This window comes from Eutrema salsugineum, unplaced genomic scaffold (genome assembly GCF_000478725.1).
Source record: "Eutrema salsugineum unplaced genomic scaffold, Eutsalg1_0 scaffold_8, whole genome shotgun sequence".
Taxonomy (NCBI): Eukaryota; Viridiplantae; Streptophyta; class Magnoliopsida; order Brassicales; family Brassicaceae; genus Eutrema; species Eutrema salsugineum.
Genome location: NW_006256414.1, coordinates 1,860,058 through 1,881,911, shown reverse-complemented (window position 1 = coordinate 1,881,911; position 21,854 = coordinate 1,860,058). Strand labels below are relative to the sequence as shown.

The window sequence follows — 21,854 nt, the reverse complement described above, 5'->3', positions numbered from 1 at the left end:
GTCGCTATCACTGTCATGGAATAATGACTAGCTCGCTTTCGTCATCGATCAAGATTTTAAATATGCGTGTTTGGTTCTCTAAATAATAGTTTTTAGTGACTTATTCAAAGTCAATATACAGCTTTCGAAGACTTACCCAATTAAATAAAGGGCAATCTATCAAATATGCCTTCACACATGTGTATATATAATAATACATATTAGCAGGTTGTGTGGGTATCCTCTATATACTATGTGCCCTTTATCTGTAAACATTTGATAAACCCAAAATAATGGAAACTAAAATGGTTTCAAAAGCCAAAAGGCTTCACTTTATTTTGATCCCTCTCATGGCTCAAGGGCATCTAATCCCCATGGTTGATATCTCCAAGATTCTTGCGCGAGAAGGGAATATCGTTACCATAGTTTCAACTCCTCAAAATGCTTCTAGGTTTGAGAAGACAGTTGAGCGCGCAAAATCGGAGTCGGGTCTCCAAATTAACGTGGTGAAATTTCCAATTGCCTACAAAGAATTTGATCTTCCCGAAAATTGTGAGTCTCTCGACACTCTGCCCTCTAAAGATCTCTTACGGAAATTCTATGACGCTGTGGATAAGCTCCAGGAGCCCTTGGAAAGGTTTCTTGACCAGCAAGAAATCTCTCCAAGTTGCATAAACTCCGATAAATGCCTTTTTGGACGTCAAAAACCGCGAAAAGTTTCAAGATCCCAAGGATTGTGTTCCACGGAATGTGCTGTTTCTCTCTTTTAAGTTCTCACAACGTCCATCTTCATAGCCCGCACCTCTCGGTTTCTTCAGACACAGAGCCTTTTTCTATACCAGCAATGCCACATAGGATCGAGATAGCTAGATCTCAGTTACCGGGTGCGTTTCAGAAGTTAGAAAATATGGATGACGTTCGTGAGAAGATGCGTGAAGCTGAATCAGAAGCCTTTGGGGTTATTGTTAATAGCTTCCAAGAATTGGAACCTGGCTATGCAGAGGCCTACGCTGAGGCCATCAAGAAGAAGGTATGGTTCGTTGGACCCGTTTCTTTATGCAATGATCGTATGGTAGACTTATTTGACAGAGGAAACAACTGTAACATTGCGATTAGCGAGACCGAATGCTTGAAGTTTCTGGATTCGATGAGACCAAGGTCTATCTTATATGTTTGTCTAGGTAGCCTCTGTCGACTAATACCTAATCAATTGATAGAACTAGGGTTAGGGTTAGAAGAATCTGGAAATCCCTTTATTTGGATGATCAAGACCGAGGAAAAACACATGAATGTGCTAAATGAATGGCTAAAACGTGAAATGTTCGAAGAGAGAATTAGAGGTAGAGGGATAGTAATAAGGGGTTGGAGTCCTCAGGCTATGATACTCTCACATGGCTCGACCGGAGGGTTCTTGACTCATTGCGGTTGGAACTCGGCGATCGAAGGGATATGTTTTGGTGTACCAATGATCACATGGCCGTAATTCGCTGAACAGTTTCTCAATGAGAAACTCGTCGTGGAGGTATTGAAGGTTGGGGTTAGGATTGGGGTGGAGATTCCGGTGAGATGGGGAGACGAGGAAAGACTTGGAGTATTGGTCAAGAAACATAGTGTTGTGAAAGCTATAAAGGTTTTGATGGACGAAGATTGCCAACGCGGAAATGAAGATGATGGTAAAGATGGTGAATTCTTGAGACGAAGAATACACATTCAAGAACTTGCAGTAGTGGCGAGAAAGGCTGTCGAATTGAAAGGATCTTCAAGTACTAACGTTTCATTCTTAATCCAAGATGTTTTAGAGAAATTGAGTGTCGATAGAAAAGTCTAATGTACTATAAGCTAATGTAAAAGACAATCTTAAACTCGTTTAAAACAAGGAAAACTGCAAGTTTGCCATCATGAAAATGCTTTTTAGCGTATTCTTGTTCTGCACTTCTGCTAGCAAAACAAATGTATCAAACAAACGTATTCATTTGAGATTTAGAGATCAGATCATCAAAGAGGTCTATGATAATACTGAAGCTTTCAAAAATCTAAGTTGCATACATATTGATGAAAATGTATTCATTAGAGATAAAATGGTCTATGATAACTTCAAAAGTTCAAAGCTTTTAGAACTGTAAGAGGATAAATGCTTTAACATTACTTCTGAAACTCTAAGATGGTGTAGAAGTAATCAATGTAGAAAGGTCGAAAAGAAGGGAATCCAGCAGAGAGACCAAGCTCTTTAAACTCTTCTTCGGTCCTATGCTTACCTTTGGTCCTATAGATTGTCATGACAAAGATGTTGCCTTCTAGCAAGGCACGGGTTCGGTGGCTATCATCGGTTTCCTTAGGCAAGACTGGCTCACAAGCGATTAGCTTTCCTCCAACTGGTAAAGCATTGTAGCAATTTTTCATTATTTGCTTGCATTCTTCATCCGTCCATGTCGTTAACACCCACTGTGCATTCAGACAACACAACATTACAAGATATTAATTGGGACAGATATGCAAAGAATATGTAACCATTTCTATTGTTCTATCTATAAACATCAGATTTTTTTTTATTATCCATATGGTTCTAGCAAATGCATAGCTTCAACAATTACAGTTGTATCGTATAACGGTATACAAGATATTAATTGGGACAGATGCAAAAAATATGTAACCGTTTGTATTGTTCAATCTATAAACATCAGATTTTTTTTAACCATATGGTTCTATTTCTAGCAAATGCATTGCTTTCAAAAATTAGAGCTGTATATTAGATTCCAATATGAGATATGCATAGTGCATATGCAAATGTCGAATTTATGTAATCAGTCTACAACAATGAAAATATCACAAAAGAAAAGTGACCAGTCACATGATCATTAGCCTATATTACCAGGTCCACACATAACTCTAAGTCTCTAATTTGTCTGTAGCGACTTATGTACCGGACCTAAACTAAGAATTTTCGTGATCAACCTATCAATAAACTCCGAAACTATTTATATAAATTAAAATCCGTCCTATTAACAAAAGAAGTCAGTATTCACGTGACCACAATGGTACCACGAACCTTCATGAAGATTGCGTCACCACTAGGAACTGACAGGAACATATCTCCACCCACGTGAGTCACTCCTAACTCAGACAATATCAACAATATCAACAATTTCAACACATTAATTAAAGAACTGAAAATATCATAACGCTTTCCAAAAATAACGTCTTCCAATTTTTTTTTTTAAATGATAAAAATAAAAGCAATATTATTTTCACCAGGAATCTTGGGGGCTTTCGCAACAACTTCAGGCAAATCAAAGTTAATCCCTTCACGGACGTTAGGAAACTGCTTAAGGATCATACGGAGACAATCTCCTGCGCTCCCTCCCACGTCAACTAAATGCTCCACGGATTTAAAACCATCGTAGCCGTCCAATATCGCCTTCATGAACGGCACTGATACTCCGGACATTGCCTTCTGCATAAGACCGTTCATCTCTTCACATTTTCCGTACTGAACGTACGCCGCCTCCCCGTTTGCTTTCACGTACGGCTCCGTCTCCGGTTCCACCACCGCCGTGTGAACCAGTGGCCATGCTCGCATCAACGACTCCTGATGGTGTTGGAGGACGTAAGCGGCGTAGGAGAGTCCCCCGGAGTCGGTTACGAGCGTTTTTCCAACGTTCGTGAGAGAGTATTTCCTCTCCACGGATCCGGCGTCGCCGTTGAGGTGTTCAGAGAAGACGCCGTAGCTTGTGAGCATACGAAGTATACGCTGGAGATTCTCGGGATCGCCACCGATGGTACTGTCTCGGGATGGGAGAAGGAGGCGAGGGAGGATCTCAGAGGCGGAGAGAGGAGAGTTGGCTCCGGAGTTCCAGATAGCGTCGGCGATGCCTAATCTCACGGCGGCGTTGAGTGACATCGGAACGCTGATCATGTTAGCGAGCTCCATGATGGCAAGGCGAGCTTTGTTTCTACTCTCGGAGCTTTCATCTTCCATTTCTTCGACTCTCTGGTACGTGAATGAGAGAGACTCCACTAACTAAGGAATTAGTAAAGGTACATGTATATATGGTTATTGAAATGGAATAATGCTCTATGACTGTATCCCTAAAATGTTTTTAATACTACGAACTATAGTTTCTTTTTCTCTCTGTATTTTGATATATCTACTTTGATATATTTTAAGTATTTATAAATAAAAACTTATGCATAAGAATATAATATCAGTATATTATATTTTGTCCACTCATATTTGTCTATACTTTTATTCAAAATTTATCAATTGAAAATACCATATTTTATCCATTAAAACATGTCTATGATATGATAACTTTATTTTGTAAAGATAATATATATAGATGATTCCGTGTGGATATCAACACAATCATGAATTTGCACATTCCAGATTAATAATCATTTTCAATGATATTTAGCAATTTCGTAGATACATAATCGTGAATAACCATCTAGTTACGAACTATAAAAACACATAGATGTGGACATGCATCCATGCATACGAAAGAATGTTACATTAAATTCGACATACGACGTCTATAACATATAGTGAACATAAATCCTTTGACACACAAAATAAAATCCTCATATCTATGTCAATATCATCATTTTCTCGGAAATAACAAAGTTCCTTAAATTGTAAAAATGGTAAAGCAAATTCAAAAAATCACCTAAAATGTAAAATTAGTTTTTAAAGAAAATGTTACACATGAAAATAGTGAGATAACAACCACAATACCACTGTTCATTATCTTCGACTTCGAGACAAAGAATCTCTCAGGGTACAAACATAAGATATGAAATAATTGAGCTGTTTTTGTTTTTATCTAACTCCTCCACTTTATGTTTGTCATTATTTGTGGGCTGATTTTGTGTTTTGTCGTTCTTGGTACATTATTTTGGCACCAAAAAATAAATGAAGTTCTTAATTTCAAGACCCATAAAAGTGATTCATATAATTTCGGTGTCACGATAATGTTATTGTACGAGTGAGGACTTGCTATTAGGATGAATTCATGTTTTTGGTGAATTAGGTTAGAAACGTTAAAACAACATTCTTTTTTTAGCATGATCTATTGATCGGAGTAGCTTTTGCTTAAGAAAAATGCTACAAAGGGTCTGATGCGAATAATTAGATAACAACTAGAGGTGAGCCCACGCCCTACGCGGACCAGCATTAATGTTACATCTCGATAATTATAAATTTAAATTATAATGGTTATTATAAATTTAATCTATAGAATCCTGAAGTTCAGTTCATCATAGTATAATGCGTTACATAATAGTTCTTAGCACTTGTACTTGGACCGAGCCCAAAATCACCAATGATACTATTCGTAAGCCCAAATCGCAATGATACTAAGAGACGTCCTTCCGTATTTGTGCATGTAGCTTTTGTTTACAAATGCAAGAACACGTGCAAGCTATCAAGTTACGAAACATGCAAACGTAGGATCAATAAAATAGGTCGAAAGGCTCCTTCACCAAAATCAACCAAATAAATTTTTTTTTATTATTATTTCTTATCGAAAATTGACACTCTTTAAAATCACGCAATGCTTAGACCATACATAGGAAAATGCTATAACCAAACTTAAAAGACCAAAACTTAAGAAAACCGAACATCTCTAGAGCAAATATGCTTAACCAACTCACCAAAGTCTAGTCTCTGGATACCTCATGACACAAAATAAATTATAAAAAATCCCTAAATGACTCGACCAAAAACAATTGTTGCAAAGCTGACAGTTTTCTATGCCGTTACGGAACCAAAAATACCAAGATACGTGAGGAGCACCCATAATCTCCAGTAGTACAGATTCTAGAAACTCGCTCCTCTTTGTAGCTAAATCATGCAGTAAATGAATACGCCCCATCCGATGGACCAAGATAGTAGAGCTCATACGCTGGATAAATTCTTTAGTGATATGGGATAAGCAAACACCGTCATCGTGCAATGCCCTACGAAGCATAACGTACGTATACAAATCCACCATCCGCAGCCAGTTTGATCCCGTAGAGACCCTCATCCCGTCCGGAGACACACAAGTCATCATGAGTCTAAAATACATTTTTCTATCACACGGGACCATGGATCCATTGCTCGAAGGATCCATCAAAAGTGGATCTCTGAAAGAAAACATGACACGGTCTGTCTGTTAAGGTTTTGGGTTTTTGAAAAAGAGATAGGTATGCTACCTACTGCTCTAAACTTTATAGTGGTCTGGATCTTAGTTCCCTTGAGTTACAAAGACTGAATTTCAGATGAAAACAAACCGAACTACTCAAAAGAAAAGAAATGAAACAGAACACTTTCATGCTCATCGACGAATATAAAGTGAAGCACATCTTCACCAGTACAGATCTGACAAAACCATTTTTGGTGAATCTTAACATGGATTTTCCAATCGGTCCTCCACTGTCCTATAGCCCGGATTGTAGAAGGTGGAGCCAGTAACACGGCTCGTGAAAATATTATTTCTTATGGCAGTAAACAACCTGCTCTTTATAGCTGAGAAAAAAACTCCAATAGTATAATTGAAAGTGCGATATATATTTTTTCGTGCAAATATTATATTTACGATCCAATTACCTATTTATATTTTTGGACAAAAAGTTGATTCAGTTCTTATGTCTGGACACGGTTAAGTAATGTCTCCTTTTGTCTATTCACACGTTTTTCAAATATACAATAAGCACTCGAGCTTTTTTGGAAACCGCAGCCGAAATGACCGAACAAATAAAAGTGCTACAGGCGAATCTATCCCATCACAAATTATAACTATCATCCATCTCAAATTGAATTTTCTCTATAAACTACAAATCACTAATGCCGTGATTTCTTTAAAAACTACAAACTACAAATTTATTTGACAACAATCTATAGTACTAATGCCGTGCTTTCATTAAAAAGTTATTAATACTTGAGAATTCTCTAAAAAGTTATTAATACTCGAGAATATGGACGACCACAAAAGATAAATATTGCTTAAAGAACTACGTGCCTAAACTGTTCTCATCATCTTGCTCTCTATTCTCCATAACGTTCTTTAGAGTATTTCTGAAAGCACCGACTTCAAGTAGTGGTGGATCCAACAAAATCTCCGTGAAATTTCCAGCAGTTGTAGCCACTAAACTCCCTAATAACCCAAGCAAACAACAAATCATATACCTCAACATCGCAACCATAGACATAAAGAAATTCGGCTAGTATCTTAACTCGACACAACTACCTTTTTGTACTCTCATTTTGGCGAACCTAAGCACACACACAACGATACAACCCTCATGGAAATCTATGCCTCCTAGAAAAGATTCAGCATAGCAACCGGTCAGGTGGAACAACAATCGGCAACCCCTGCAATATTACACACACCTTAAAGATCAAAATTATAATCCAGATTCGAAGCCAAACTGGAACCAAACCATACCTCTCATTCTCTATGCAGAATTGTATGACCCTTTGTTTAGAAATTCCGAGAAACTCGTTTTGACTACGTGGATTTCCAACATTGATCACTCTGCCCATGAGATCTATGGAGCAAAAAAACGTCATCCAGGTTACCAAATGTTAAAACCATCGTGTAAAGCAGAGAATTAGCTAAAGAAGACTAACCAATGCAGTGGTCTGCATTAAACTCTTTCTCCAAAACGTCCTCCAAATCAACCAAACTAAGAAATTTACTGGATTCCATTGAGAAGATTTTGGTGCACGGTGTTTCTTTCTTTAACTGAATCATAAATTTATGTTTTGCTGGTCTAAATTCTCTTTGAACGGGCAAGAGGTCAAAATTCACTAATAAAACCCAATCTCCCACGTGGAAACACGTAGAGAATAACTCAATGTCACCATTCAAAATTGAAGCATGAATTCTATCACCCTGGAGTCAAAAAAAAAACTGCTCATAGACCTGCACAGACCATAGATCCTGCGACTAACAAAACAGTTCATGAAATATGGAAAATCAGAAACAAACCTTTGTTGGTGAGAACAGTGTTTGAATTTGTGTATCACCTTTCCCTTGATTCTCCACACGTAAACATCAGGATCAAGGTCAGAAACACCGCCAAGATACCTATCGTAGGTCCTATGAATAACACAACATAAAAGATGTGCCATGATTAACAATATGTATACCAATGTTCCCAATCTCTAAAAACCATTTATACCCAAATTATTAATATATCTTTTGTATATATTCCTTTCTGATATATACAGAAAAGGAACAAAAATCAAAACCACTCATCTTCGACAATATTTTATAGGAAATTTATGATTATCCATACAATTAAAAGACACGCATATAGTCAATATTATATCAATAGTGTTCATCTGTCATATTCAGAATATATAAGTTACATAATACATTCACAAAATTATCCACAATATGTAAAGTTATAAATTTAAGCGATCAAGAGGAGAGCATATAGAACATCAACAAAGATTCGCTCTAGTCCAAGAAATCTAAACCACGTTTTTAATCCTAATCCACCATATTCTTTATTATCCTAAATTTAATTATAATGCAATCCTTTTAATCAGAACCCAAACACAATTCTAAAAAAAAAGATATTCTTGCATTATCACGATTTAAAACAGTTTATGCTTATATTAATGATGATTTAAACCGGATCAAGATAGAAAACCTCCGGTTTGAAACGACGCACCGCTGCATGAAGGTATCTGAAACGTTACTTTATTAAACGTCTTTTTATGATTTGATTAGTAGAGACATTTTTGGCGTGTACCCGATTTACTGCGGCACATATTTTCCAAGAATTATTTTACAGGTATATCCGAACTGCCAGTTCTAGAGTGCTAAATCATGCTATTTTACTGATATATCTTTTGTGCTGAGCTCCTAGAGGGTGATCATGCCATGTCGCCGTGCTCAATGGTTTCCAAGCTTGAACTCAACAACATAGACTGGCGTATATGTGCACTCGTTGTCAAAGTTTTTATCGAATCATCGGTGAAATGCGAGAAGCAGTATTCAATTGTGCTTTCCGATGATAATGTATAATGTTATTCCCATCCGTAAAAGAATTAACTGCACGTTGATGTGGAGCTTTTCGATTGATGCTAGCTCTTGTGTAGGGTTCAAGGATTGTAGCCTCTGTACCAGATTCACTGTGGGAATCTTTTAAAGAGATGATTAACCAAGGACGATGGTTTTATATTGGTCGTTTTAGAGTGATGAAAGAACAGAGTGCGTTTAGACTGACTCTTCATAACCTCTGTATCTATTTCGACCGTAAAATTTCGATCGAGCGCACAAAGAAAAAAAAAATGGTTTAGTATCTACTCTTTCTCGACATTTGAAGAGATCTCGAAGAGCTCGACGTTGCATAGTGATGTAGCGTCAGAAGAGATATTTTACGTGGGTTTCAAGTATTAGGATTTGATTTAGGATTTATTCTATTTTTGGTTTTATTTAACTATATTGATAATCTATAGCAAAGAGAATATTATCAAGTTAGTTGTTAGTTAGATTTAAGCTTATCTCTATCCTATTATAAATAGGATCGTATGTGTTTCTTATTAGTCAGTATTTTGATTGAATTAATAAAAGAGAGAGAGTTTCTCCATTATTCTTGTTTTCGGTTATTCCTTGTGGAATCAACGATCCCAAGATCACAAGTGTTTCGGATATCCTTTTCGGATCAACGAATCCTTGTTCTATCGTAGCTTCCGCTACACCATTTGGTATCAGAGCTAAAACGGTTCTTTTATCATGCCGCCAAGAAAGAATCTCCAACGACGGAGGATCAAGCAAGCTAACGCCTTGCTAGAAGTATTGGCTGAGTTTCAACAAAATTTATGTGTTGTGGTGCAGCAGTCCGTGGAAGCTGCCTTACGTATGGTACTCCAGCTGAACCAACAACCATTGGTTTTGCCCCAACGTGATGATCCACTTTTCGACAAAGAAGATGAAGAAGGTGGTGAAGATCTCTATATCGAGATACATGGTCCTCTAATCTTTGATGTCTATGATGATGCAGATCCGATCATTGATGCTGTGGATCCAATCTTTGACTTCCTTGATGAGGTAGATCCGCTTAGTGAGGTATACGGTGGAGAAGACGTCCAAGCCATCGATTATGTCTTTGGTGATGAAGCTTTTGAAACTTCCACCGGATCAACATTGTTTCTTCACATTACGTGTTCTAATGCGTTGACAGAGGCACCACGTGGAGGGTGGATATTAGCAAACGTTCCACTGAAGTCTCGTGGTAATTGTTTTTCCCTTCAAAGAAATCATTGCTTGACATCTCGACAGTGCGACAATACACGCAAAGCTTTTACAAATATTTTCAAGCTTTCGAAGAAGTTTGACGCTCGAGATCGTAAATGGGCAATTTTTATAGTTTAAGTTTGTGGACGCATTGGAGGTTCAAGATTCGAGGGCGAATCTTCTCTTACACCGGGAGACCTGATGTAGCGTCAGAAGAGATATTTTACGTGGGTTTCAAGTATTAGGATTTGATTTAGGATTTATTCTATTTTTGGTTTTATTTAACTATATTGATAATCTATAGCAAAGAGAATATTATCAAGTTAGTTGTTAGTTAGATTTAAGCTTATCTCTATCCTATTATAAATAGGATCGTATATGTTTCTTATTAGTCAGTATTTTGATTGAATTAATAAAAGAGAGAGAGTTTCTCCATTATTCTTGTTTTCGGTTATTCCTTGTGGAATCAACGATCCCAAGATCACAAGTGTTTCGGATATCCTTTTCGGATCAACGAATCCTTGTTCTATCGTAGCTTCCGCTACACCACATAGTATATTTGCAGGCAGATTCTATGATCTTGGTTCTATACTGTCTTGTGTATACAGTTTTTTCGATGTAGCTGACAATCTAGATGTTTCCCTGTTTTTGTAGTTGATGTACTCGGTGTTGTCGTTAGAGTTGGTAAATTTTCTAATGATGAGACACTTACAGCGGACCGTGATATGGATTTGAAGTATAAACTTGAATTTACACTGAGAGATTTTAGGTGAATATTTTGTATCTACATTCGAGAACAGTTGCTATTTGTTTTTCTTCGCGACGATTTTGACATGTGTTTGTTTTCCCGGTGACAAATCTTTTATAATCCTGATAGTCTTTTCTCTTACATACTGTGTTGTTTATTGTTGTCTTTTCGATCCTCGTTGGTTAGTGGCCAGGATATGAGGTGCATTGCGCTGGGGAGATATGCTATCGAGTTCGAGACTCTATGGTATAATCAGTACATAGCAGATAAATGCATATGTGTTATGCGGTTCTGGAGGGTCATGGTCTCCGAAGGTACCACAACTTAATATACGATGCAAACCGATCACTCACTAAGGAATTTTTTTCAACTCACGTGGTTTAAACCCTGTTCATAGGCAATATTTGGTTGAGCACGTCTGGACCCGAGTTATAAGACACTGATCTCGATCCACCTATAGAAGAAGCCAAGCGCGCCAAGAACATGTATCTCGATGAGTCACACTTTTAATTGTGATACCATGTGTCTGTTTAGCATTTTTTAAAACAGGATCGCTGTGCAATACAATGCAAGATCAATAATGCCGCTGTCAATTTCGAGATGATCGAGGATGCTTACATAAACTGTCCAATGCGTCCACGATACTCTTAGTCGCAATCATTCGAACGTCTGGATGAGTGAATCGCAAGACAGAGCCAGATGAGTTAGGGGGCCTAAAATGATCGACAATGTCTTGCAAACATTTGGTTTTACAATGATTTGCAAACATTTGGATTTATTTTTTTAATATTATTAATGGTGTAAAGTAAATGGGCTTTGCGACCCCCGTTTAATGGATGTGTTTTAGATGCTTGTTTATTTAAGCCTTTTTAGCTAAACGGGTCCAAATGAGAATTTGTTCAAGTTAAAATCTCATTTAAAACCCACGGAAAAAGCCCATATTAACATCTCTAGAGGTGGTTACTACAGAGATTGGCTGTTAATCGTAGGCCTATGAAACTATGGGCCTCTCAGCTCAAATTTCACGTTTAGATGGACGTCGAAACTCCATACATTATTAAACGATCCAAAATTTGAAAAAGACCCAATACGAACCAAAATGTGGATCCAGCCCAATCTTGTTCCCTACGTATTTCGAGACTCTCAAAACTAAATCCATGTTCGAAACCTGTTGCCATCCATTTTTCTTCGATATGATCTCGTCCTGAGTTTGTTTTTCTGGCAAAAAATCTTTTATAACATTGATAGTTAATTCTTTTACACAATGTGCTATTTATTGTTGTCTTTTCGGTCCTCGTCGATCAGTGGCCAGGATATGAGGTGCATTGCGTTGGGCGTACCAAGAACTTGTATCTCGATGAGCCACACTTTTAATTATGGTACCATGTGTCTGTTTAGCATTTACTAAATCAGGATCGCCGTGCAATATAATGCAGGATAAACGACGCTGCTATCGATTTCGAGATGATCGAGGATGCTCACGTAAATTGTCCCATGAGTCGACGACATTTGCAGTCACAATCATTCGAACATCTGGATGAGTGAATAGAAAGCTGGAGTCAAATGAGTTAGAGTGCCTAAAATGAACGACAATTCTTTGCAACTATTCTCTCTAAATTTTCGCCTCATGGGCTTCGCGGACCCCTATTTAATGATTGGGGTTTAAATGTTTTTTTATCTAAGCTTTCTAAACTAAATGGGATTTTAACTCAAGTTTAAAAACTCATTTAAAAGGCGAAAAAGCCTATATTAACATTTCTAGATATGGCTACTGTATAGATTGGCTGTCATTCGCGGGCCCATGCAATTATGGACCGCTTAGCCCAAAATCATTATTAAACTATACAAATTTTGAAAAGAGCCCATTATAAATTGGAACGTGGATCCAGTCCAATTATTTTTCCCATGTATTTCAAGAGCCTCGAAATCAAATCCATGCAAATCTTTAAACCGGGGCTTATACGGTTCTAAATCATTTTTTATGAGAGAACGATAAACATATGATTCCTACCAAAGTCTTAAACAAAAATATAGTCTAAAATTGCAACAAAAATTCCATAAAAAAAACCTGGATACCAAGGTCTCAAACATAAATAAAAACAATAGGAAGAAACAGATCTCGAGTCTCGACAATCTCTGCTCATCACCAACGTCTCGTCGCAACCAAATCACCAAACCAAATTTGTCCACCAACCATCGATCTAACCTTATATGTTTTGAAACACCTCGTTGTATGCAACATTAACTGCCTTGCGCTGTGGTCTACCATTTTCATCGGTAATCAGAATCCTCAACCCTGACATAGAAGTTACCATATAAACGGCGACGTAAAGCTGACCATGAGTAAAAACGGGTCTTGGAAGATATAAACCCACTCTATCTAGCGTCTGTCCTTGACTCTTATTTATAGTCATTGCAAATGTCACAGCGATCGGGAACTGCTTGGAACTTTCCTACAGTCGGCATTAGAAATATCCTAGGAATGAGGACCCTTTTGCCGGCCTTATCACCAGTTATGATCTTAGCTCCAATGACGTGTCCACCTAACGCAGTAATAAGCAGTCTGGTGCCGTTGCATAGTCCTCCCGGAGGATCGATATTCCTCAGCATCATAATAGGCTGTTCAGAAACTCATCGGTAAAGATCATATTATTGGTATTCGGCTGATCTGGAATCTCAACACTCTCCGACGGTATCTCCGATGGCTCATTGATATCATCAACTTCTCGATCAGTAGTATCGATACTGTCGCAGCTCCGAAAGATCCTCTCGGGTTCTTGCATATTAAATACAAAATTTAAAAGGATCTCAGACGAAAGCCTACTAAAACACTGAGCACACATATATAAAAACATCTACCTGATAAACGCGTTAGTATGTAATCGTTTATTATAGTCACGTCGAGGTGACACTAACTAAGTATGGTCCTCCGTTGATAGAATGCTGGATCACCCTCCTTGTCAAATGCCTCCCCATAAATCTCGGCCACAATCGTTTTCACAAGATTACCACAATTCACAACCAACAGATCTTCGAGAATCTCGATCTCTGATTCACCGTTATCATTTTTGCCGATGATCCCATCTCCTATTGCCATGATCTACTTAGAGAAATATTTGAGTTCAATCATCTCATGGCTATTGCCTCCAGGGATAAGGCACATATTCCCTGTTAGCTTCAACACCTTGACATGAGACCAAAGAAGTGAAGAGTTCAATGCAGCCAAAACTATCTTTGTCCGACCACCATCAGGAATGATCGGCAAGATCTGCCTAAAATATCCTCCGAAAACAACCACCTTGCCACCAAAAGGCTTATCACATTTTAAAATAGCACGCATCGTCCTATCCAGAGTCTCGAAACAATCTTTATTCATCATCAATGCCTCATCCCATACAATCTTTACTGCACCACATGGCCCATGAATCATCACGTCGCGAACAACCTCATATAGATGCGGTTCCGAGTCTTTTTCAGGCATCTCTGCACATATTATATTGTCGATCTTCTCGGCCGTCCGGAGCTTGTGATCATGCGCCATGAAAAGGACTATGTGAGCGTGAGGAAGACCTCTTTTTAATGCATATATGACAGTCGACAGTGATGAAAGTCGACAGTGACCCCAATTGTAGATAGTGGCCTCTGTCATTACTTATAAACTAAACCTTGCTATTTATATCTTTCTATTTTCTAATAAGATCAACTACAAACAAAATTACCCCAAAATAGTTATATAGCCATTACTCTTATCTGATAAAAGCTGCATAAATCTAAATTATAAGGCAGATATCCTACATTCACCGATCGATCTAATGATGTGAAAAAAAAAAATCAAAACAGCAAATCAACTATACACATCAGAAAATCAGAGGAAAATTACTTGGTGATTAAATTGAAAAGGAAAAGTGAGAAGGCAAGTAATTATAAATAGTTAGGGATAAAGATAAATGCTCTTCACCCATTTTGATGAATCAACATCATTATCCTTTTTAAACTGAGCTCCGATTTCAATTACTCTTTTTTTTTTCAAAATTCCGCATACTGTGTTCTATCATTCCCGCGTATTTTTAATTATGTTTTGCTATATATATATATATTTTTATTTACGCTATGCAGCATATACACATATACATTATAAATATTTTCTACGGGATCATCTACCAAATAACTTTCTAATGGGCCCAATGATCCAAGGAGCCAATTTAACGATAATGCCGAGAAAAACGCTCGTATTTTACCGCTCTCGTGTAGGCTCATACGTTTCCAAAACCATGCATGCATTCTAATGACTAAACTTTATCGGTTGACATTAAAAAAAAAGAAACTTAAATCTATAAGGTAATCAATAAATTTATGGAAGACTGTTAGAATAGGTAACAATAATATTCTGGATCAAAATAAATCGCGCTGAGCCCCAACCCTAGTTCCTTTTAGAAGTGGACACCACTTCCTCGTCTTTCCATCCCAAATCCATTTAGAATGAAATTCCATATACATCAAATTTCTAGTCTCAGCACCATTTCTATTAGTCTCCATCCAAGCAGTAAATTGTTTTCCAGGATAACTCGAAGGATCGTTTTCCTCTCTAAAGATGCAAGACTGCTGACGCGGAAGAAAGAAAGGTAGCATGTCCATGTTCATAGCTCGCCAGAAAGCAGAGGACTCTACGTAACAGCAAAAATAAACTTGAGAGAAACGCAACAACATAGAAAAATGCATTAATCAAAGATAGACAAACCACAAACTAACCAAGCGCTAGGGTTGAGAGAACGCACGTCCAATCGGCTATGAAACCAAACTCGTCCACACCTTAGGTATATATAGACCTCACCAATTAGAAGATATACACGAACCATAGAGACGTATCAACAAATTGGATACGGATTTTACCGAAACGTCATATGTTTAGGAAATTTTACGATATATAAAACGAAAAAACCCGGACATTCTAGAATAAACGCTAAAGCCAAGTAACCATGTTTACAGATATACATAACACACACACATATATATATATATATATATATATGCAGTAAATAACAAATCTCAACGGGGATATACACAGGAACATTATATATATTTGGATTTTTGGTAATCAAGGAACGTACATTATATATACTACAAATAAAAGTCATTTACCCGCTAGTATATTCAGCAACCGAATATATAATTTCAGACGATGAAGGTGATCACCGACATCCTGATATTCTTGAAAATAATATACACAGTAACATAGACAAATTAGATTCATCTGCTATTTACCAGTTCTTTATTAACAACGCATGTCCAGACAAAGCAACAAAACTATCAGTGAGATCCATTTGCTATTTGCCAATTCTTTTTCCACAACGCGTGTCCAGACAAAGCAATAAAATAATTAGCATTCTCTTAAATTTCATCAAACAGTCATCCGTTTTTCAGAAAACCGCAGCGATTAAACAAAGAACACTCGAACCTCTACTCTTTCAATCGAATGAAATACAAACCATTTGAATAACAACTATGGCTCAACCTCAGGCTCATGAGAAAGAAACCGATACAATACCTGGTCCGAGCAAATGACTTATTCTTCTTTTGATATACGCTTCCCTACAGTATCAATAAATAACCATATATATGGGAGTGAATCATGTGGTTATACAGTCACTGCAACCTATAATGACTAAGGCACTATAGTCATTACCTGTGATCTTTTGTCACGGAACACTGCTTTTGAATTCTGACCAGTTAGCTCGGAATCCATATCTTTAAACCTGTAGAAGGTAGAGTATATACCTTGTTTAAAAAAATATAGCAGCCTAAGTCGTAAAGTGGAGACTGATCTCTCTTTGAATCCCTACTTGAAGGGATAGAAAAGACAAAATCCTTTTAAAAAAAAAGGAATGGAGAACCTAAAAAAACCAGGAAAGGTAATGATGCAATCCTGCTATCCTAGAAACATAGAAACAGATAGTAAATATGAAACTCAGGTTTTATAAGACACTACTGAAACAAACCTGATGCCTATAAATAAAATACAGCAAATACAGTCTTATTAGTCTGCTTTTGAATTATTACCTCCGTTGTTCGTCCTCCTTTTTCTTTTGATATTCAATTCCAATGCCTTCGCCACTAATTAATCCCGACTTCCGTTGCCACTTTCTTGATTGAGGAGGCGGTGATTCTCTGTTTGGTCTCCTTGGCGGGGAGTTTTCAAAATTAGAAACACAATTTTTCTTTGAGAAGAAAGACCTGAGTCTCGTGAACTCTTCACATTCGCATTCCTGCGTGGTGGAGGTAAATCTTGAGCTTCACTTAAAGATTCTTCACCTAATGTTTGTCACCTTAATTGCAAAACTAAGTGCGAAATAAAATAATTATACTAACCTGCACTTGGACTGAGCTCAAACCTCATTCGGGGCCCAAAGCTTCATCCTGTACGTTGAAGCTCCTTCTCGTCGGGAAAGCTCTTCCGACAACCTGATAGGGAAGAAACTTTTCCAATCAGATTTGTCTCGGTTAATTGCTAACATCTGTATGATAATTGGAAGTAGATATATGCAAGAACTCTAAGTCAGATTTTGATATATTTATTTTACCGTGTAAACACCCATCGTCTTGAGAGGAGGGAGCCACGCCGTGGTAGTCGATAGTTGAATCCTCCAGAACACAAACAAACTTCTTTTGTACATCTTGTTTATATATGACAGTAAAATTAAAACCCTAATTTTCCCCACCGGAAGATAGGTAAATATAATTACATAAACCCATAAACATTGACATATGAATAATTTATCCCCTCAAATTGACATATCCACGATGAAACTATTAAGAAAGAGAGAGCATTTATACATCTTATTCATACGTAATAAGCAAATCAAAATAACCAAATAAGCAGAAAAAAAATATAACCAAATAACACCAATTACCTCATATGTAGATGTGCCGTCAAACTCCCTAAAGATCTGTCTTTTGCTCGATAACCTAAAAAATTGAACCAAAAGATCAGTTTCATAGCAAATTCAGAGAACAAAGGAACAACAACAACAAACAACCCCCAAAAAAAATTTCAATCTAAAACCTAGAAATAATAACTACCATGAACTAAACTAAACATAAACGACCGTAAAAAAAAAAGAAGTGAAGAAAACCTAGGGCAGCCTAGTTATTAAATTAAAATTTTATCTATAAAACGAAAAACAAAAATCCTATAATATATATATATATATATATATATTCCATAAGCATAGTTTAATAATTAAATTAAATGGTAATGTAAATAAAATAACTTAATACGCAAATTATTCTTATTTAGAAGTAAATAGAAGTATTTTTAATTTAATAAAATTTAAATATAATAAATTACTTAATATTTGTGTTATTTGATAATATGATAAATGGGTTGAGATTAATATTTTTTTGTATGAAATGATACCCATTACAGGGTTAACTATCAAACATGCAAAATATTTAGATCACTGTGAAACGAGTTAAAAGAATGAAAAAACTAAAATATATTGTTCGCTAACGGGTTAAAATATAATAATTTAATAAATAGATTATCTGAAATAAAACACCTACATTAAAAATAAACATTTAACAAATAAAAAATTAAATTTATAAATATATTATCTGAAATAAATAAATATCACTAAAAATTAAAGAATTCAGCAAATTAAAAATTAAAATATAGATGTTATTTTATATTAAATTAAAATATATTTAGCAAAAATATATTTCCGGTCTTCGGAAGCCCGGGTCAAAATCTAGATCACTAGTAATACTAGAGTACAAAAAGATTGTAACAAGTCCTTAAACAACAATGAATCATGATGGTATAACGAAAAAAAATCATAATCATAAAGACAGACAGATATTCGACTAAAAAGAAAAAAAAAGGGACAGACAGATGAAAATAGAGTCGAACTTCATCTGCGACATTCTGGTTTACCTTCGGCTCACCTTCGGCTCACCTTCATATACAATCCCTGTAATAAATAAATAAATAAAACAGCATCAGAGAATTTGTTCAAAAAAAAAAAAAAAAAAAAAAAAAAAAACAGCATCAGAGAAATTGAAATCATTCTTTACAAAACAGACACTCTGAATAATCTAGAGTTTGAGAACAGTTTCATTCATACATTGGTGGTGTGTATGGTTGCTCCAGTGGTCATGCTAATGGTCTGATCAGGAACCAGCTCAACGTTTAGGCGCTGGAGAAAGACCGCGAGTGCCACAATTGCCTCCATCAATGCAAACTGATCGCCTACACATTTTCTAGGCCCTCCACTAAACGGTATGAATCTGGTGAAAACAAATCATCAATCATCGTTAACCTATCTAAGCAAATATAAAACTTGATTCAATAGTTTGCGTCAAAACATGTATGGTACTGAGTTTACTTGAAATCGGTGTTTGTTTCGTTGGGGATTGCGCCTTCTAACTCGAATCGTTCAGGCAGAAATTCTTCAGCTTTTTCCCATACCTTGGAACAACAAACACATCTAAATGAAACTCGAAACCATACAGATAAATCCGAACCAAGATCAAACCAGGGACCGGATGGGTTCCCCTAAATGTTAATATGGGAGAAGGAAGCAAGAGAACTTTACCGCGGATGAACGATGGACGTTATAGACCGAAATCATAATGTCTTGTCCGGAATTAACCTTGTAGTTCCCGGGAAGAATGTCGGGAACTTGAGCTCTTCTTATCAAGACCTACCAGAAAAAAGACCTATCATGAAACCAAGCTCATGAAGATTAGAGAAGCTTAGCTTTTTTCCCAAAGCTAGCTTTCCCTTATTATATCCCTATATATATCCCTGAGCTTGATTGCTTACAGGAGTATACAACGAGTGATGTACTTCAACTCCTTTATATCCTCATAAGCCGGGTTTCTCCCCGCTAAAACTCTGTCTACTTCCTCTTGTGCTTTCGCCAATGCAGATGGATTCTATTCAAGTTAAGAGTTTGAAGAGGCAAAAGGATTACTCATCAATGAAAACAGAGAAGTTCTTTGCAAGTGGCATAGGAAAGTCGAAGATAAAAAAAGATACCTTACTTAGGAGATAAATGGTCCAAGTGAGGACAGATCCAGTGGTTTCATGACCTGCAACAAGCATTGAGAGAAGATCATCTCGTAACTGCACACTTGACACCTGAAAAGCCGCACAATCCCACGACAATTAGCTTCGATTTGCTATAATGAAAGGCCAAATGTACTTATAACCGGAAGGAAACTAAGGTTAAACCTCTTCTCTGCTTGCGAGCAAGAACCGCAAGATACTTGGGTCAGCATCATTTACATACTCTTCATCATTGATTCTTTCGCCTTCTCTTTCGACAATTTCTTTGCACTTAGCAATGAGGTCTTCAACGGTTTCCCTTATCAAAGTTACAGCCTTTTCAGCCTTCACTTGTCTCGGAACTATCTTACACAATGCATCGATCTGAATACATCAAAGCCTCTGAATCAACAAGAATCCAAGTGTGCTGAATTGAACAAACGAGGAAAAACACAAAACTTGCCTTCCAATATGGTAGAATATCAGTAGAACGAAGCTCAGCTTCTTTAAGAGCAGTGTAAACAGCTTCGATCACAGGACTATCGGTAGTGAGTGAATCGAAGTTGTAGTTAAAAAGTGATAAGCCAATAACATCGAGAGTTAACTGAGAGAACTTCTCTTCCATGTTCACAGCTTTTCCGTCCTGTGCATAAGGCTGCAGCTTCTCAACAAGCCTCTCTGCACATTTGCAGAACACTCTCTCCACAATCACAGACAAATACCTCTTGTGAAGTGAGGGAACCACCGCTCTTCGCCTTGCCTAACATCAATAATCAAACGTCAACGGTTTCAAATTGGTACAAAACTAGGCCCCCATAGAGAAGATCAGCAGAGAATTGAAACCTCAAATTAGACGATTAAAGGGTTACTTATCATACAAGACAATGACACATTTACTGCTGCAGAGAATTATCAACCAAATTTGCAAAAAGCTAGATTTTTTAAACCTAAATTTAGATGATCAAAGGGTTACTTATCATACAAGACAGTGACACATTTACTTCTGCAGAGAAATATCAACCAAATTTGCAAAAAAGCTGGAATCTTTAAACCTAAATTAGACGATTAAGGGTTTACTTATCATACAGGACAAATACACATTGGGGAGAAGATGAAAATTACTTACCGTCCAAAGAGGTCCTTCGGCGATTGCAAAACCCGACCCGAAAAGGAACTCGGAGACTTCAGCGACTAACCCTTTAGCGTATTTCGGATAGTTTCTCAGAACGTGTTTCGCAATCGCTGGATCGCTCACCACCACGAAATTACGAGGACCAGCAGCGAGACGGTAAATGGGACCGTACACGATCATCCATTTGTAGAGTGGTAAGAAGAGACGTCGTCGAGCTTCGCGCTCGCGATTGGTATACCCGAATCGTCGTTCTGGCCCGAGGAAATGGTACGAGTGAGTGACGTGAGCCAATCGGGGCTGACCAATGACTGGGATTTCGATGGGTTGGTATCGGATTTGGGTTTTGGTTTGGGTTTCTCTATGGAGGATTTGATGGAGAATGAAGTTGAGAAGAGTTTGGGGTTTGGAGAGGGAAGACGATTAAACTTTGCAGTGAATAGAGAAGAAGAGGGAGATTGTAAAAACAGAGAAGACTCCATTCTTCTTCGTAAATGATTATATATATGTTTCTCTTTCTCTCTTTAAAGTTTCAACCCATTGATGAACTCTTTTCGAAGCTACGATGCAGAAATATTTGACATACGAGTCTAAACGCGGGCCGTTAGGCGTGGATAAGGACGACGACAACTTAAAACGGCGGCGTATTAATAGTCAAACTAAATCGTTCGTATATGGGCCTTCGGAACGATAAGGCCCATCAGGGGAAAACCAAAACCAATT

The 21,854-nt window shown here is 37.2% G+C and overlaps 3 protein-coding genes across 3 annotated transcripts; 1 reads left to right on the top strand and 2 right to left on the bottom strand.

Moving 5' to 3' along the window:
- The first annotated feature begins 226 nt into the window (after nucleotides 1-226).
- LOC18009889 (UDP-glycosyltransferase 73D1) lies at nucleotides 227-1,886 on the top strand. The gene is given in 2 exon segments (XM_024147895.1): nucleotides 227-666; nucleotides 669-1,886. Coding segments are annotated over 2 exon segments (1,533 nt in total). The 5' UTR covers nucleotides 227-272; the 3' UTR covers nucleotides 1,808-1,886.
- Nucleotides 1,887-2,002: 116 nt separating this feature from the next.
- LOC18009800 (caffeic acid 3-O-methyltransferase) lies at nucleotides 2,003-4,059 on the bottom strand. The gene is made up of 3 exons (XM_006391823.2): nucleotides 3,229-4,059; nucleotides 3,026-3,090; nucleotides 2,003-2,421 (listed from the first exon to the last, which is right to left on the bottom strand). The coding sequence occupies exons 1-3, from the start codon at nucleotides 3,953-3,955 to the stop codon at nucleotides 2,122-2,124; spliced, it is 1,092 nt and encodes a 363-aa protein (XP_006391885.1). The 5' UTR covers nucleotides 3,956-4,059; the 3' UTR covers nucleotides 2,003-2,121.
- A 13,662-nt stretch (nucleotides 4,060-17,721) lies between these two features.
- LOC18009865 (carotene epsilon-monooxygenase, chloroplastic) lies at nucleotides 17,722-21,707 on the bottom strand. The gene is given in 11 exon segments (XM_024160331.1): nucleotides 17,722-17,919; nucleotides 18,887-18,923; nucleotides 19,077-19,239; nucleotides 19,338-19,420; nucleotides 19,548-19,671; nucleotides 19,778-19,890; nucleotides 19,994-20,095; nucleotides 20,189-20,386; nucleotides 20,466-20,762; nucleotides 21,129-21,340; nucleotides 21,343-21,707. Coding segments are annotated over 10 exon segments (1,593 nt in total). The 5' UTR covers nucleotides 21,614-21,707; the 3' UTR covers nucleotides 17,722-17,919; nucleotides 18,887-18,893.
- Between the last annotated feature and the right edge of the window lie 147 nt (nucleotides 21,708-21,854).